We start from the raw sequence: 16,592 nt of genomic DNA on the forward strand, positions 1-16,592 counted from the left end.
TGGGTCCCCGACATGGTAGTGGTCCCCCAACTCACAGGCCAGAGAGAAGGGCTCGTCTCTACAAGCTCGTCAGCTACCAGCAATGATGATTTGTCTGTCTTCCCTGTTTTCCTCTTGCCTCCGAAGGACCCCTTCTTGAAGCCCCATTTCAGTCCGTAGAGGACCAAGGAGGGGATGGAAGTGCCCACCTTTAAAGGGAACAGGTGGCACTTCTCAGCCTGTTTCTTCCAGAAGGGCCTCTATTCTGGATGGTTCACAACAGCAGCGGGTGAGAGGAGCTTGCCAGCTGCTCCCCTCTCCACCCAGGAGTAGCGTGTCTCACTCTCTCCTCAACCCCCTTCCTCGTCCAGAATCCAGGCCACCAGATGGCCTGAGCAGGCTGTGTTTATTTGAGGCCATGGAAACCTACAGCTCCTTTTTCCTATCACTCTGGGGCAGGAGCAGGGCTGGAACCCAGCCTCAGAGCAATGACGCCATGAAATGGTGCTGACTTTATTATTCATAATCCTTGAGCTGTCGACCTAAGTGAGTTCCTGGCTTTGCTCCTTGGAGCAGCTTTTTCCGGTCACCACAGTGACTCCTCAGTTCCGTCTGAGGTCTTGGGACTAAGACAGGGAGGGACCCAAGAGATTCAGAGATTCCCTTTCCAGCCTAGAGCCCAGAAGGCAAATGTCTATCATCATTCCCTTCCTAGTTTGCGTTTACAAAGCCAGTGCCAGGGAAGTAGTTTATTCCTTCCTGAAGAATATGCCTGTAAAGGCTTGATTTGATGACAGCCTCCTGTTTCAAACAGCCAGCATCCCTAGGGACATATTTTTCTAGGTAATTGTGCTTTTACTAAAAATAGAACTCTTCATTACAAAACAATCACTGGGATGACTAATAATCACTAATCATTTATTGAGTTGTTTCCATTACCTACACTGCCTCTCAACAAAGAAACTTAGCCAACACAGCTCTCTCCAAACACTTCTTGCTCTACTTTGAACCTGTCTGAGTTAGAACTTCTGTTTGGAGGTTCGTGTCTTAAGAACCCCGGAAAAGGGCTCTGCTTAGCCTGTCTGTGGTGGCCTAGATCTCTACCCTTTCCCCCAACATTCCTTTACCTCCTGGCTAGGAGAAACCCTCATCATGCTCCCACAACGCTGTTTCTTCTGCAAAGGGGTGTGGGTCCCGTTTTAAACATATGTCTTTTCTCCACCTGCCAGCTTCTCCCCCCATCTGGTATCTGTCTTGTGGAGTCTTCGCACACCTGCTCAGCTGGGGTGTGCTTAAACTGCCTTGTGAATGACCCTGAAGTTACCAAAACTCAGCTCTAGCAGAATTCACCTTTCAAAAACACTGACAAAACTCATAAGTTTGGAGTATCTGTGATTTGCCAGGCTCTGGGTGCTGGGGACCCAGCCGGGAGCCAGTGCCCCCCCCCCCCCCAGCTTATTATATTCTGACTGACGACGGGCAATGAACTAGAAAAAGAAGATTGAGTGACATGGAAGAAAAAAAGAAGAGAGAGTAGAGCAGAGTCAGAGCACAGGGGATGCAGACGGACAGGAGAGCGGACCGGGAGGGCGTCACTGCCCCTGAAAAGGAGAGAAGTGGTGTTTCTGGGGGACACGGATTCCGAGGGTTCTTTTCACCAGGAGGCTCCCTTGAGAGCTCGCTGTCTGGCCCACAGAGGATCTCAGCGCTCCACCCTGGCCTCCCCATGGCGGCCAGCCGAAGGGGAGCGTCTCGCAGGTGCCAGGGAGAGAACCCCGGAGCTCAGCTCGCTGCCTCCCAGAGACCCCGGCGGGCCCTAAAAGCCGCGCGGAACTAAAATCCTGACGGACACAGGAGCCCGCGGACCGCGGAAGGAAGCACCCACCGGAAGCCGCCCCGGGATCCGAACATGGCGACCGCCCGGTTCCTGCACTGGGGCCTGAGACGAACCGGCGCCTGGCTGCTCCCGCCGCCCGCGCGCTGTCCCCAGCGGGCTCTGCACAAGCAAGCAGAGGGCACCGAGTTCCAGAGCATCTACAGCCTGGACAAGCTCTACCCGGAATCCCGGGGCTCGGACACCGCATGGAGGGTGCCGGTGAGCGGGGAGGGCTGGACGGAAGGGGCGTTTCCCCGTCCCTGCTCGGGGGACTGCGGGAAACCTGGGCAGCATCGGCCGGGCGGGAGCAAATCGCAGGTGCGCGCGGAACGAGGCGGTGGCCGCGGGAGGGGGCTTGCGTCCGGGGCGAGCAGGGATGGGGCCGCGGGGCGGGACCCCCGGAGGCCTGGAGTGTGCGGGCGTCGCGAGGGCGCGCTGAGTGTTTCTTACGGGGCCCCCGGCGTCCCCGCTCGTCCCCTGGCCTCCGGGCCCACACGTGGGCATTTCCCCTCCAGAGTGGACGGTAGAACCCAAAGGCTGCCAAACTGTTTGGAACCTTTTGGTATATGTGCTGCCGAAGCGAGCACAACCTTTTGGGAAATTACACTGTGCATAGCCTCTAGGAACTTCAGCGCGCCTTAGGATACAGGGCCCCTCTTCAGGGTGCACTGATTCCCAGCCTGCTGGGTACCGGCTCTGAACGGGCCCCGGGCAGGAGGGACAGGACCTAGCCAGTTCTGTTGCGTTTCCACCGACGGGACTGAAAGAGACATTGAACTTCAGCTGAAAGCATGGTGTGTGCACTGTGCCAGGCATGGAGATACGGAAGTTAAAACAGATTCTGAATGCTTGTGGAGCTTATCTTCTCATGGAGGGAGACAAGCAACAAATAAAATCAGAACTAGAGTGTATGTGAGATGGCCATGAGTACTTCTGGGGAAATAAAACCTAGAAGGAAAGAGTGCTGAGGTAGGGGGAAGGGTTGCAGTTTTAAGCAGCGTGGTCTAGGAAGGCCTCTGGGAAGATGACATCTGATTAAGGACCTGGAAGAAGCAAGGCAGTGGGCCATGCGCCTAGTTGGGGAGATGAACATCTCTGCAGAGATGAACATTCCTGGGACCACCTCAGAGCGATAGCATGCTTGCCTTGTTGGAGGAACAGCAAGCAGGCCAGTGTGGCTGAGCAGGGGAGTCAGAGCAGATAAACCTAAACAGGAGAGGCGTGGGGGTGGGGGGTGACATGTTTACAGGGTTAGTAGGCCTTTAGCTTTACTCCAAATACCATGGAACATATTGGGGATTTGAGGGAGAGAAGTGAAAAGATTCAGGTTTTACAGGGATCATTCTTGGAGTGCCTGGCTGGAGCGTGCAACTTGGGGTTGTGAGTTCAAGCCCTATGTTGGGTGTAGAGATTACTTAAAAATAAAATTTTTAGGGGAGCCTGGGTGGCTCATTTGGTTGAGCATCTGCAGTAGCTCAGGTCATGATCCCAGGGTCCTGGTATCAAGCCCCACTTCGGGCTCCCTGCTCAGCAAGAAGCCTGCTTCTCCCTCTCTCACTCCCCCTACTTCTTCTTCTTCTTCTTTTTTTTTTTTTTTAATTTATTTGACAGAGATCACAGGTAGGCAGAGAGGCAGGCAGAGAGAGAGGAAGGAAAGCAGGCTCCTCGCTGAGCAGAGAGCCCGATGCGGGGCTCAATTCCAGGACCCTGGGTTCATGACCCGAGCCGAAAGCAGAGGCTTTAACCCACTGAGCCACCCAGGCACCCTCACTCCCCCTTCTTGTGTTCTCTCTCTTGCTGTGTCTCTCTCTGTCAAATAAGTAAAATCTTTAAAGAAAATAAAAGTTGCAAAGAGCAAGCGAGGGAGCGTGGGATAAGCACAGAGAAGTAAGAAGGAAGCTGGCAAGGACAGCTCAGGAGGAAGAGGGAGCACAGCTCCAAGGAGGGCGGGGCCAGGAGTCCTCAGTAGGCAGGGAGAGCAGGGCAGTGAGGGTTGCACTCCGAAATCATTCTAAGATGAAAAGGGATGAAGGCAGCCAGACAGGGGACAGGTGAGGATACCATGAGTTTGGCTGGCCAGAAGAGCCTCAGAGCGGGTCATGTCTACACCAGGCCTGCAGACAAGGGGCTCAGGCTCAAGGACATGACTACCAAGAAACAGAGCACAGGAGAGACACAGAGGTGAAAAGTCCTGGAGTGAGTAGTTCCATCTGACACAAACCCTGAAGGCACATGGCCTCCCAGGTGAGCCCCCGTGGCCCAGGAAGGAACAAGGTGGCCCACCAGGTTTGTTGTTCTGGGTTAGCAGAGGGTGTTCCTTTTAGAGTCTCCCTGAGGCACACATCCTGCAGATCTTGGCCTCCCTCCAAGGAGCCCGGCCCTCAGCGGTGCGCAACTCCAGCTAAGGCTGCAGATCCCAGTTCAGACGTCCTGGAAGAGCATTTCAGAGCTGGCATCTCCGGAGTCCGGGGAAGCTTTCTCTGTCATCCTGAAATGATTTTGCGGGGGACCCGAAAATAGTTGTGTTACATCTGCAGTGTGGCTTTCCGTCCTTTCTCCGATTGCCCTGGACCAATTCAGAGTCACAGCGGGTGGCGTTCATTTGACACTGTGTATGTTACGTTACAGGCTGAAGCACAGAAGGCCAGTAACGACATTCCTCTGGGTAAGTAATTGTGTTTTATAAAAAATCAGTCACTTCCCCCACCCCTAAACATTCCTTCCAGACCTCTCCAGCCTCACAAAAATATATAAACTGTCTTTGGGCATGCAAAAGCACTGTTTAGAGTGGCCACAAAATTGTGGCATAGCCGCTCCGGACTGCCATGCAGCGTGCAAGACGAGTGAGGGCTCGTGGTGGCCTTGGGACACAGACCAGTCTCTACAGTAGATGAGTGGATGGCTATTTAGAAGAAGTTAAGCTGCTGAAGAAGATATATAGTAAGCTCCCATCTCTGCGTCAGAAACAGATTTCTATGCATATACATAAATCTGAAAGGATGTACAGGGAATTGGATATGAGGACTGGCTTGGGGAGTCGAGAAGAAAGGACATACCTCTTGGCTGGGGAACAGGAGTGGGGACTTCTCCCCACTGTTTGCATATCTTTTTTTTTTTTTAAAAGATTTTATTTATTTATTTATTTGTCAGAGAAAGAGAGCAAGCAGGAGGGCACAAGCAGGGGGAGCAGCAGGCAGAGGGAAAAGCCGGCTTGCCGCTCAGGTCATGATCAGTGTCCTGGGACTGAGTCCTGCTTTGGGCTTCTTGTTCAGTGGGGAGCCTGCTTCTCCCTCTATCTTAAAAAAATAAAATAAAATGAGAGGAGGAGGGAAGGACGCCTCTCAGAAGGAGTCGTAGGGAGATGGGCCACCAGTGACTCAGGGCCAGCTCTTTGCCACTCGTACCTTTCGGCTGGCTCACCATCCAGTCTTCTGGAACTTTCCCACTAGCATGCCTTCTCCAGACGAGGACTCAGACGCTGCTTTTCACGAATTATGAAAACAGAAGGAAGAAACGTCATTTTACATTTTATAGACAAACCAACCTGAGGCCCAGGGAAGCAGAGGGACTTTGCCAAGATCACAGTCAGTCAGGGGCTGTGCCAGTGTTAGAAGCAAAGCCCCAGGCTCGGGTGCTAGGCCACTTCCATCCAGCGGGCGCTGGGAATAGACAGTGAGCGTCTGTCCTCCTGGAGCTTCCAGTCTGTGGGGCTTCCACACCCACCACATTGTGAAATATGACATCAAGCTAAGTTTGTACCTAGTGCGAGCTTTTGAAAGAGTCTCCGCTTTAAAACAAGCAAACAGCAAAAAGCTAGCCCAGCCAGATCTGGTGAAAGGGACCAGACTAGAGGCAAACGACCCAGGTCATAATTTTACAACCTCTGCTATGACCCTGGAAAGGGGACTTCTTCTTGATTTTAGTTTTGACAAACTGTAAATAATCTCGACTTTACTGCCCTGAATGTTACATTAATATATATTAAAGTCATTGAAAGAGAGGTATCATAGGGATGGTTATGTTGGTAATAAATTAATTTGTGCATTTTGGCATGGAATAATCTCTCTCTCTCTTTTTTTTTCTTTCTGGTGTGCGTCCTGTTCTATAGATCGATTGACGATATCTTACTGTCGGAGTAGTGGTCCTGGGGGCCAGAATGTTAACAAAGGTACAAGGCACCTTGTTTTCTTTCACTTTATAACTTGGCTGGGAGATGTACTTTCGGAATTCTGTGTTTACAGTCATATGGAATAAAGGGATTTTTTTTAGCAGAAGCCTAAATACCACCAGTTTATAATAATCCTCTTTATTCTTGTGAATGTGGTCTGATCGGCTGCGGGTTGCTAGGACTCGGGTTCCCTAAACAAAGGGAAATCACAGTGTGAGTTGGCAGCTGGCTCTGCGAACAGGTTTCCTTCGTGGAACCCACCTCCTCCCATTCTATTCAGACCCCATTAAGAGAAGCACCGAGTGGGCGCCTGGGTGGCTCAGTGGGTTGAGCCTCTGCCTTCGGCTCGGGTCATGGTCTTGGGGTCCTGGGATCGAGCCCCGCATCGGGCTCTCGGCGGGGAGCCTGCTTACTCCTCTCTCTCTCTGCCTGCCTCTCTGCCTACTTGTGGTCTCTGTCAAAAAAAAAAAAAAAACTTTAAAAAAAAAAAAAAGAGAGAGAGAGAAGCACCGAGCATTTAGTTCCTGAAAGTTCGTTTTCGTCCAGCAGTGCTTCACTATCTTTGCAGGCTCCTCCCATCACCAACTTTGTATCCCCGAGGCACACAGGGCAGAAACGTCCCTGGCTGGATGTCTTGCCTCCCTGTTTCAGGATCGTCACCAGCCACCGGGTGCTGAGCCTACTTGAGAGTCTCAGTGACCCGTGCTCTCTCCTCCCTTAATTTGCAGTGAACTCCAAGGCTGAAGTCAGGTTCCACTTGGCAACTGCCGAGTGGATCGCAGAGCCCGTGCGGCAGAGGATCGCCATCACGGTAACCACCAGCCCCTTTTCCATAATTCCTCAGTCACCCTTAAACCTCTACTCCGGGGACACCTGCATGGCTTAGTGGGTCAGGTGTCTGTCTTCGGCTTGGGTCATGATCCCAGGGTCCTGTGGTCAAGCCCCACATCGGGCTCCCTGCTCAGCGGGGAAGCCTGCTTCTCTCTCCCTCTGCCTGCAGCTCTGCCTTGTTGTGCTCTCTCGGTCTCTCTGTCAAATAAATAAAATCTTAAAAAACAAAACAAAAAAAGCCTTTTCTCTGTAGAACTCGGGCTTTTCTTTTGTTCTCTGCAGCATAAAAATAAGATCAATAGGTCAGGAGAGTTGATACTCACCTCTGAATGTAGCCGCTACCAGTTCCGAAATCTGGCAGATTGTCTTCAGAAAATTCGAGACATGATTGCTGAGGCCAGCCAGCCAGCGAAGGAGCCATCCAAAGAAGACGCTGCGCTCCACAGAATCAGGTCCCAGAAAGGGCCCCCAAGCTCCTCTCAGCCAAGTCGTGGGGGTGGGGGTAGGGTTGGTGGCACCGAGAAGACAGGAGGCAGGGGGAGTCCACGATTTCCCAGCAGAGGGTGGGGGAGCGCGGGGAGAGAGCGAGACCGCTGACCCGGGGGCCCCTGCACTGAGCTGCAGCAGCTCTCACCACTCTGAATAGAGCATCTGGGCCTAATTGCGGTCTTTTTGTTTTCAGGATAGAAAACATGAATCGGGAAAGGCTGAGAAAAAAGCGAATACATTCTGCCCTAAAAACAGACAGGAGAGTGGGTATGGATTGAAATCCTCCAGAGCCGGCACGGCCCGCTTCAGGGGGTCCATGCTGCCACAGCCGGGAGCCTGAACACCGTCAGGAGACCCTGTGTGGGGGGGTGTGTCGGTGTGTGGTTGTTAACACCTGTACACGAGAATGTTCATCTGGAAGGAGGGTTGCAGAGGTCTTCATGAGCCATCACCTATTGTCAAACCTTAATTACTCGTTTACCATATGAGCTGCATTAAAACTCGCAAGAAATGCAGTGGGCTTCGCCTCATTCAGAACGCTAGAATGCCGACCTTCTCCGCCAGTTGAAATCTGCCCCCTGGAAACAGGGCCGAGCTGCAGTGTCTCCTCTCAGGAAACCTGCCTCGGGGTGGGAGGGCTGAGACAGGTGAGCTGGGCCTTGAAAAGGGAAAGGATTTTAGTCCGTAGAGGTGGGGGAGGGCCGTGCCGGTGGGAGAGAACAGTATGGAAAAGGGAAACCGAAGAAAAGGCTGGGGTGGAGGAGCCGAGGCAGCCATCTGAATGGTGGCTTCGTGCCAGGGGATCGTGGGAGGTGATTCTGGAAAGGGAGACAGAAGCTCAATGTGGAGACTCCAATCCAAGTTCAAGAGTTTAGATTTTTAAGAACTGTAGGTAACAGGGAGGGGCGCCTGGGTGGCTCTGTCGGTTGAGTGTCCAAGTCTTGGTTTGGACAAGATCTCAGGGTCCTGCCCTCAGCAGGGAGCCCCCCCACCACCCCATGCACACACGCTCTCTCAAAATCTTTAAAAAAAAAAAAAAAATGTCGGTGACAGAGCTGCTGAGGTTCTCTAGTGGGAAGGATCCCACGTGTCCGGTGCTGTCGCACGCTGTGGGGTTTGAGAGGCAGAAAAAGAGTGAGTTGGAACTGAAAATAGGTTTTTGCAATCCTCTGGGTACGGGAAGTGCCCGGCCCAGCATAACTATAGCAGAAGACAGGCGTGTACGGATTTCTTAGGATGTTCTCTATGATTTTGATCTAGTTCACGCGTTCAGCAAATACTGCTTTATGATGCTATATGAACGGCGGATAATTAGCCCCAGTAGCAGGTACACCATGTGAGCCGGGCCCTCATTCATTTAAGTGTAAACAAGGGACAAAAGTCGTTGATAAATGACTAATGAGTCCCCTCAAGAGACTCAGAACCTAGGAGCAGGAGAAGCTCGAGGCAAGGCGGTGCCACATTGGCCTGCTTATTCGTTAATTCAACAAACAGTGAAAGCCAGACACTGGGCGATGTCCCAGGGACTCAGCGGTGAACAAGAAAGTCCTTTCTTCCAGAGAATTTACATTTGATCAGGTGATGATAAAAAGTCGAGAAGAAAAGTGGGATTCCTGCTACGGTAACACACGTAACACACGCTAAAACGTAAATATCAGGTCTAAATAGGTTCTGGGAACCAGAGATGCAACTAGTTCCAGCTTGAGGGTCAGAGCAGATAAACTTGGTCACGGTTCTTGACATTGAAGGGAGAGGGGAGGGGCTGGCCATGGAGCAAGGTGAGGGCTTAAAATGTGACCGGACATTGAGACTCTACCCCTGCAGAGGCTGTCGGGGAGATTCATCTGTGAATGAACAAGGAGCGCACGGGAAGATAAGCACAGGCGGGCGGACTGACCCCTGAGGGCGGCAGGGACCCATCCTGGAACTCGGGCAGTGGCAGCAGGAACGGAGAGCCAGCAGCAGGTGCAGGAGGATGATGGAGACAGGAAGTGGGCCCAGGCAGAGCGGGAGCAAGTGCGCGTGTGCCATGCGTGGTGCTGCCTGGACACCGGGAAGGCAGAAAGGAAACAGCCTTGGGAGGATGGTGGGATGTGGATGGTTTTGCCTGTGAGGAGCTGACCCGTGGGGCCTGAGGAGGAGGGGAGGCCTGGGGCTGGGAGTGAGGCCACAGTTGGAGGCTGCAAGACGGAGGCCAGAAGCAGAGTCTCCGGAATGGGTAGGAGCAGCTGAGGATGAGGCAGAGCAGAACCTGTGGGCTTGCTGGGTGAGATGGTGGCAGTGGGAAAATCAGAAAAGGCATCCCCGTGGGCTGACGCTGGAGCAAAGCGATGGACCTCAGAGGACTTCAGAAGACCTTAGTGGCACGTGAAGGGACCTGGAAAGGCATTCGGGACACACAGGAGGGGATGAAAGGGAAAGGGAAGCAACAGCTTGAGGGACAGGATAGAGCACAGGAGTAGGACCCACCCTTTAAAAATGCTGGTGCTCGGGTGCCTGCCTGGCTGCGCCGGTAGAGCATACGACTCTACATCTCCCTCGCTTCCAGCCCCATTTTGGCAGTGGCGCCTACTAATTAGGAAAGCAATAACCTTTAAAAGGCGGTGGGCCAAAGTATGAGCACAGGTGAAAATGATTCAGCGAAGTAGCTCAAAGCAAGGCCAAAGTGCTTTATGGGGAGTAGTTGCAGGGGGTGGTGACTGAGGGGGAGGAGACTTCTGGGATGCGGAAGTGCCTGCTCTCATCCACTTGTCACATGAATGTCACACCTCAAGGAACGAATTGGTTAACTTAAAGAGCTCCCTCAAGGCCAGGGACTGGAGTCAGGTGGCTCCAAATTCCTGCTTCTTGCTGAGGTTAGGCAGGAAGGAGATGGGTTTCTTCAGACTCTCCACATGTGGGAGAGAGAAAAGCAAAGAAGAATGTCCAAGTTCCCTGGGCCTTGGATGCCTGGAGATGGGGGAGGCAAATTCTCGAGGCAAGCGCACGGGGAATAAGGGCTGCTTTCTGCTGAAGCTTCTGCGGGAACATCTTTTAGAAATGCACGGACGTTAATAGTGGAGTCTAAGCACGTGTCACATTTCAAAATGAACTCATTCGTTATTTCTATGACTCTTTGTAGACAGTTTCAAAGGACCAAAACATTAGGCTGAAGTATCTCTTTGGCGTTATAAATATTTGTTTTATCGGTGATGTATACTTGTGATTGGAAAGGTTTGTCCTGGTCGTGGAAGCCCCTCATTGCTTAGGTTCCAGTTTTCGTGATGGACGCTATTCTGTCCTCGTTCACTTCCTGCACTACTTTTTCCTAAAGTTCCTGGACTTTCCGTCAGCTCTGCACCGGGGGGCGCAAGGGCTGGGTGGGGCGTCAGGTTTGCGCGCCCGTGCCCGGGGGTCTGACAGCCCCCGGCCCCGCCGCTGCAGGCCGAGACTAGGGGGCCGGATGGCACTTCCCGGACTCGCAGGCCCCAGTGGCCTAATGGATAAGGCACTGGCCTCCTAAGCCAGGGATTGTGGGTTCGAGTCCCACCTGGGGTAAAAGCGTAGTTTTTTTGGCTCTCTGCTCGCCTCACGCGCCCGTGACTAAACGACGCCAAAAAGTCCGAAGAAGACCGCCGCCCCGCAACTTTTGTACAGCCCACAGGCCGAGACGACTCATCCGGACTCATCCCGGCGGCTTAAAGGTATAGCGGGCCCCCAAGGGGCGCGGTGACACCAGGCCCGGAGCGGGGAATTCGGGCCGCATTGACCCCAAGACCCCGGGCAAAGCCGAGGCTCTGGGAAACTGCGCGGCAGGAGCGGGCGGGCCGGGAGCCAGGGTCCGGGGTCCGGCGTCAGGGCCCAGGTACATGGAGCCCTCGGGACCCGGGTCGTCATCTCGGAAGTTGAAGTACACAGAGGTCCGCGTGTTCGCGACACCAAAAGTTGCCGCGGGGAGAAGCACCCGCACCACCCCAGGTGGGACTCGAACCCACAATCCCTGGCTTAGGAGGCCAGTGCCTTATCCATTAGGCCACTGGGGCGCGACAACACGGGGTTTCCACGTGGTCCGTGGTAACGCGCAGCCGCACGCCCGCGACCCTCCCGTGGTGCCGCCACGCCGGCCGCCGGCCCGCGCGCCCCGAAACCGGAGCGGGCTCCTGCCAGCTGCCCGAAAAGCTAGAGTCCGAGGCGAGGCGACGAGTTCGTGCCCCGCGGGGACCACAGGGCGCTGGGAGCGCGCAGGTGCACGGAGAGGAGCGGGCTTCCCGGAAGGCGATTGCCGAGCGGCCTCGGGGACCGGGCAGCGGACGAGGAGGAGGAGGCAGGACGGCAACCGAGGAGGTTGGCAGAACGAACCCGCAGACGAGGCCGAGCGGGGCTGCTGTGGCCCGCGTCACCGAAGGGCATGCGCCCCTCTCCCAAAAAGAAACCGACCACGAAGGGACTCGAACCCTCAATCTTCTGATCCGAAGTCAGACGCCTTATCCGTTAGGCCACGCGGCCGCGACGCCCAGGGGCTCGCAGTGCAGGCCAGGTGCAGCCCCCTCGCTGGTGGCGGCGCGGGCGAGAGAGGACCGCGAGCGCCGGGCCCTAAGGTGCGTCACAGGTGTACTAGGGCCAGAGCGAGGGCGCAGTCAGAAGTCCGGCCCGCAGGGATTTCTGCGGCAGCGTCAATGCTAGTGTAGTTGGAGGTCGCTAAATAGGTATCCTGGCAGGGACAGTTACGTAGGGGACCGCGTGGCCTAATGGATAAGGCGTCTGACTTCGGATCAGAAGATTGAGGGTTCGAGTCCCTTCGTGGTCGATACGTTTTAATCCTGAAAAGATGCTATCACAACCTTTACCGCAACTGGATCCGAGGCTATATCCTTGTTTTAGACACAGCCGGGCCTCCGTACCCCTTCCTAACTGCAGCCCCCTCACCTGAGGCTGATTGTGAGGACACCCGTCCAACCGAGTTTTGCACCTAGGAACTTCCGGGGCTGACGTCATTACGCAGCCACACGGCGTCACAATTCAAGAGGCATGTGATCGGGCGCCGTTTGCGTGAAGCCCCAGTGGCCTAATGGATAAGGCACTGGCCTCCTAAGCCAGGGATTGTGGGTTCGAGTCCCATCTGGGGTGTGGTAGTTTGCGTGTGATGACCCTTTTCCTTATCAAAGTTAAAACAAATCCCGAGCGGGGAATCTCTTCAAAGCGTGTGCCTGTGGGTGTGTTTGTGTAAATCTTCTCTTCTTCAAATCGTGTGCGTGTGTTTTTTTTTTTTGTTTTTTTTTTGTTTTGTTTTTTTAGTGTGCGGATGTGTGTGTTTTTAGTGTGTGGATGCCTCGGTTGCCGGTAATTTGCCTTTTCTTTTTGATCAAGCCCGACTGCACTTCGGAAGATAAACCCGTGTGAGGACAAACGCGGCCCCACTGCTCGTTGCCCCAGCCGGTGTCCAAACACCCCCCGGTAAAGTGCTGCGAAAGCCTCACGTCCACGCACGAGAGAAGCGCGCGTGTTCTCTGTGCGTCCGTCCCCGTGAAGTTAAAAGCGGCCACCGGCAGCCCCTGCCCCGCAGCCTCGCGGGGGGCTCTGGCCCGTGGAACCGGCCCCCACCGCCCCCGGCCCCCGCTAAGACGAGGAGGCGTGCACGGAAGCTCGCGTGTGCACGCGCGGCCGACGGGGACACACCAGGGCCAGCCTCTGGGGTCCGCCCAGGCCCGCAGGAAAAAGGTGGCTCAGGAGTGTTTCTAAAGGGACTGTCGGAGAGGGACGTTTATGATTTCCCTACTTTCCTATGTACATAATCCTTTAGTAAGAGACTCAATTAAAAAATATATAATATATAATATATATATATATATATATAAATTTTTGGCCAGATATTTTTTCTTTTTTCTTCTCTTGTCCACTTTGGAGCACACAGCTCCAGAGAACCTGTGGCTACCATATGTTCCACCTGGAACATCTCACATCGCGGGCACCTTAGGGTGTTATGTCTGCAGGTGGGCAGGAGTGGGTAGGCTGCACGTTCATCGGATTTCCCTAAGACTACCCAAAAAAGTTTAAAAACCAGTGTCCTTGTAGGAACAAAAACCAAACTAGAAGTAGAGAATCCTCCTCTCCCTTCTCCAGCATCAACCAGAATTCTTCCTGCTCTCTCTACTCAAAATCACGTTTTATGGATGTTATTTTAAATCATCTCTGACTCCCACACCCTGGCACACGCCTGCGGCATCATGGCCCTAGCCCGTACCACTGGAGTCGGTGCCTCTCCTCTGGGTTTCAGGCTTCAGATCTCCTAAAACCATCCTCCATGCCCTGACTCCACGGAGGTTACACTCGAGTGAGAGAGAAGACAGTCAACAAGTAAACTGGTGAATAGGATGATTTCAAACTAAAGAGGGCCATGGGGAGGTATGAGCTGAGGACCTGGAGAAGGCCTCTCTCTGGTCCACAGCAACAGCATCCTTGGCAACCCTGTCCCCGGCAGGACTTCTTTAATGTCTTGATAGGCTACCTACCTCATAGGGTTGTTGTGAGCTGTAAATGAAATGATTTTGTCCAGTGAGTGTAACAGTGCCTGGAACACAGCAATGCTCTGTTAAGTCATGACTGTTATGTTTACTATTAGACTAGTTTGCCCCATCGTTCAAGGTTTATATGTGATATTCTAGCAAGAAGTGAATCCCCCAAGGCTCAAATTTCCTGACTTTGCTTTTCATTCATTATGAATTCATAAGATTCTTCTGAATACCAAGCACAGTGCTAAACCCTCGGGAATATAAATGACCAAGGTATAATGCTGGCACTTGACAAAGAATCTTCTAGAACCCTCTAGATCTTTCTAATCCTCTAGGTTTGATCATGTTACTTTTATCCTCCACGCATTCTGTAATTACTTGATTTCTCACAGAAATGGAAATGAGTTTGTTTCCAAGTGCCTGCATTTTTGTATTGTATTATTCTAATTTATATGTTGGTTATTAATTTTTTTAAAAGATTTTATTTGACAGAGATCACAAGTAGGTAGAGAGATAGGCAGATAGAGATGGGGAAGCAGGCTCTCTGTTGAGCAGAGAGCCCGATGCAGGGCTTGATCTCAGGACCCTGGGATCATGACCTGAGCCGAAGGCAGAGGCTTTAACCCACTGAGCCACCCAGGCGCCCCTTAATTGTTGTTTTTTAAAGATTTTATTTTTATTTGTCAGAGAGAGAGAGAACAAAAGCAGGGGGAACAGCAGGCAGAGGAAGAAGCAGGTTCCCAGCTAAGCAAGGAGTCCAATTCTGGACTCAATTCCAGGACCCCGGGATCATGACCTAAGCCAAAGGCAGACACCCCACTGACTGAGCTACCCAGGCATCCCTTAATTGTTGTTTTTTTTTTTGTTTGTTTTGTTTTAAAGATTTTATTTATTTGACAGAGAGAGATCACAAGTAGGCAGAGAGGCAGTCAGAGAGGGAGAGGGGGAAGCAGGCTCCCTGCTGAGCAGAGAGCCCGATGCAGGACTTGATCCCAGGACCCTGAGATCATGACCCGAGCCAAAGGCAGCGGCTCAACCCACTGAGCCACTCAGGCGCCCCTTAATTGTTGGTTTTATGTAATATTTGCTCTGGAGTCAGATGTGTACTGTGGTTGTTTTTGTTTTTGTTTTTTTAATTTGAAGCTTTCTTTATAGTCTAATATCAGTTTCCAGTTATTCTGTTTGTAGGACACAGAATTTAGTATATAAGTTATTAAGTGAGCCTTTTATTATAGTTTGATATAGTATCATTTTGCAAATGCCAAAAATAGGTGTTAAAATCTTTACAACTATTATGTTTCCAGCCGTTTTAAACTTTTTTGGTTTTACATATTTTAATTTTTTTAGCATGTCAAGGTTCCAAGTATTTTTAATCCCTTTATTAAGAATTACATTTGACCCATTTCATGTTTTTGTCTTAAATTCTACCTTGCTAGATGGTAATATAACTCACATAGTTGCCCATCCTTTAAAAATGTGCATTGCAAAAATTTTCGTACACAAAAACAGAATAGTGAATGAGCCAACCTAGATTTGTTAGTTATCAGGATTTTTTCACATCTGCTCCAATAATCCATTTATCCTTTCATTTTTCTGAAGTATTTTAAAGTAATTCCAGACATCACATCATTTCACCCCAGGAGACATTCACATACTTCAATATTAATCTAATTATCTTTTTTTTTTTTTTAAGATCTTATTTATTTATTTCTGAGAGAGCGAGAGAGAGAAACGCACGCACAAGCAGGCAGAGTCAGAGGGAGACGCAAGCTCCCTGCCAAGCAAGGAGCCCAATTCGGGACTCGATTCCAGGACCCCAGGATCATGACCTGAGCCGAAGGCAGCAGCTTAACCAAGTGAGCCGCCCAGGCACCCCTCTAATTCTCTTTTCACAGTTGATGGGTGTGAACCAGTATCCAGGTAAGGTCACACACACAATTTGGGTGTTGGGTCTCTTAAGCTTCTTTTAACCTAAAGCTGTCCCTGGCTTCCGTCTTATATTACCCCACACCACTGACTTGAAAAACAAAGGTCAGATGTACCATATTTTGCATTTATCTTTACTTTCTGGTGCCATTTAACTTGTTGCTCTATCCCTGCTATTTCCTCTAAATTAGAAGTTAGTTTTAATGCCTCCGTTAATGTCAGGTTCAACTTTTTGGCAAAAACAAAACAAAACAACTTTCAAATGGTGCTGCGTACTTAATACCGTGTATCAGAAGCTACAGCCGATAGGCTTGGCATCAGGAGTTGAGAACCTGCTCACAGTCAAGTTCTTCACCAACCTTTTATATTATGGTCTCATCCTCTGAGAAGCTTGCCCTAAAAAACTATTTCATTAGGAATTACAAAATAATGACTTCTGATGTTATCCTTTTTTTCACATTTATTGGCTGGAATACTTTGTAAAGAATTTTCATGAATTATGTCTGCTAGTTTATCCTGAAACAGTTGTTTAAAAAGGCAGGGTATATGCCTAATATCTTTTCTTTCAGTGCCAGTTTTTTCAATGAACTGGAACCCTTGAGATAGATAGATAGATAGATAGATAGATAGATGTGTATATACACACACATACACACAGAGATATATATCGAGATTTTTTTTTTTTTTAAAGGATGGACAGCTTGTGGTTAGATTTTGGGTTGACCCAGTATGAAAATTTGCCTAATAGGCATCTCCCCTGATTCATCTTTATCCGAAATGTTTGACTCTGGATTCTGTATTTATACTAATGTATTTATGCTACTTTGTGGATTTC

The 16,592-nt window shown here is 51.2% G+C and overlaps 1 protein-coding gene and 1 long non-coding RNA gene across 3 annotated transcripts; both read left to right on the forward strand.

Annotated features, from left to right (window-relative positions):
- The first annotated feature begins 1,679 nt into the window (after positions 1 to 1,679).
- On the forward strand, positions 1,680 to 7,858 carry MRPL58 (mitochondrial ribosomal protein L58). Of its 2 annotated transcripts, none has more exons than XM_082705119.1 (6): positions 1,680 to 2,074; positions 4,484 to 4,520; positions 5,964 to 6,023; positions 6,752 to 6,834; positions 7,137 to 7,306; positions 7,537 to 7,858. In XM_082705119.1, the coding sequence occupies exons 1-6, from the start codon at positions 1,889 to 1,891 to the stop codon at positions 7,619 to 7,621; spliced, it is 621 nt and encodes a 206-aa protein (XP_082561245.1). In that variant the 5' UTR covers positions 1,680 to 1,888; the 3' UTR covers positions 7,622 to 7,858. The 2 variants fall into 2 exon arrangements, with proteins under 2 accessions (XP_082561245.1, XP_082561244.1); XM_082705118.1 differs by having other exon boundaries at positions 1,843 to 2,173.
- A 3,180-nt stretch (positions 7,859 to 11,038) lies between these two features.
- LOC309850549 lies at positions 11,039 to 13,160 on the forward strand. The gene is made up of 2 exons (XR_014304321.1): positions 11,039 to 11,666; positions 12,690 to 13,160. It is a non-coding gene; the product is annotated as an uncharacterized lncRNA (long non-coding RNA).
- The last annotated feature ends 3,432 nt before the right edge of the window (positions 13,161 to 16,592 follow it).

Source organism: Mustela nivalis, assembly GCF_964662115.1.
Source record: "Mustela nivalis genome assembly, chromosome: 17".
NCBI lineage: Eukaryota > Metazoa > Chordata > Mammalia > Carnivora > Mustelidae > Mustela > Mustela nivalis.

Excerpts from the sequence above, each read along its gene's own strand:
- MRPL58 (XM_082705118.1), top strand. The coding sequence starts at position 1,889 with ATGGCGACCGCCCGGTTCCTGCACTGGGGCCTGAGACGAACCGGCGCC. Across the intron at positions 4,521-5,963 it reads CAGTAACGACATTCCTCTGG|ATCGATTGACGATATCTTAC; the intron begins GTAAGTAATTGT and ends CCTGTTCTATAG. Across the intron at positions 7,307-7,536 it reads GCTGCGCTCCACAGAATCAG|GATAGAAAACATGAATCGGG; the intron begins GTCCCAGAAAGG and ends TTTTGTTTTCAG.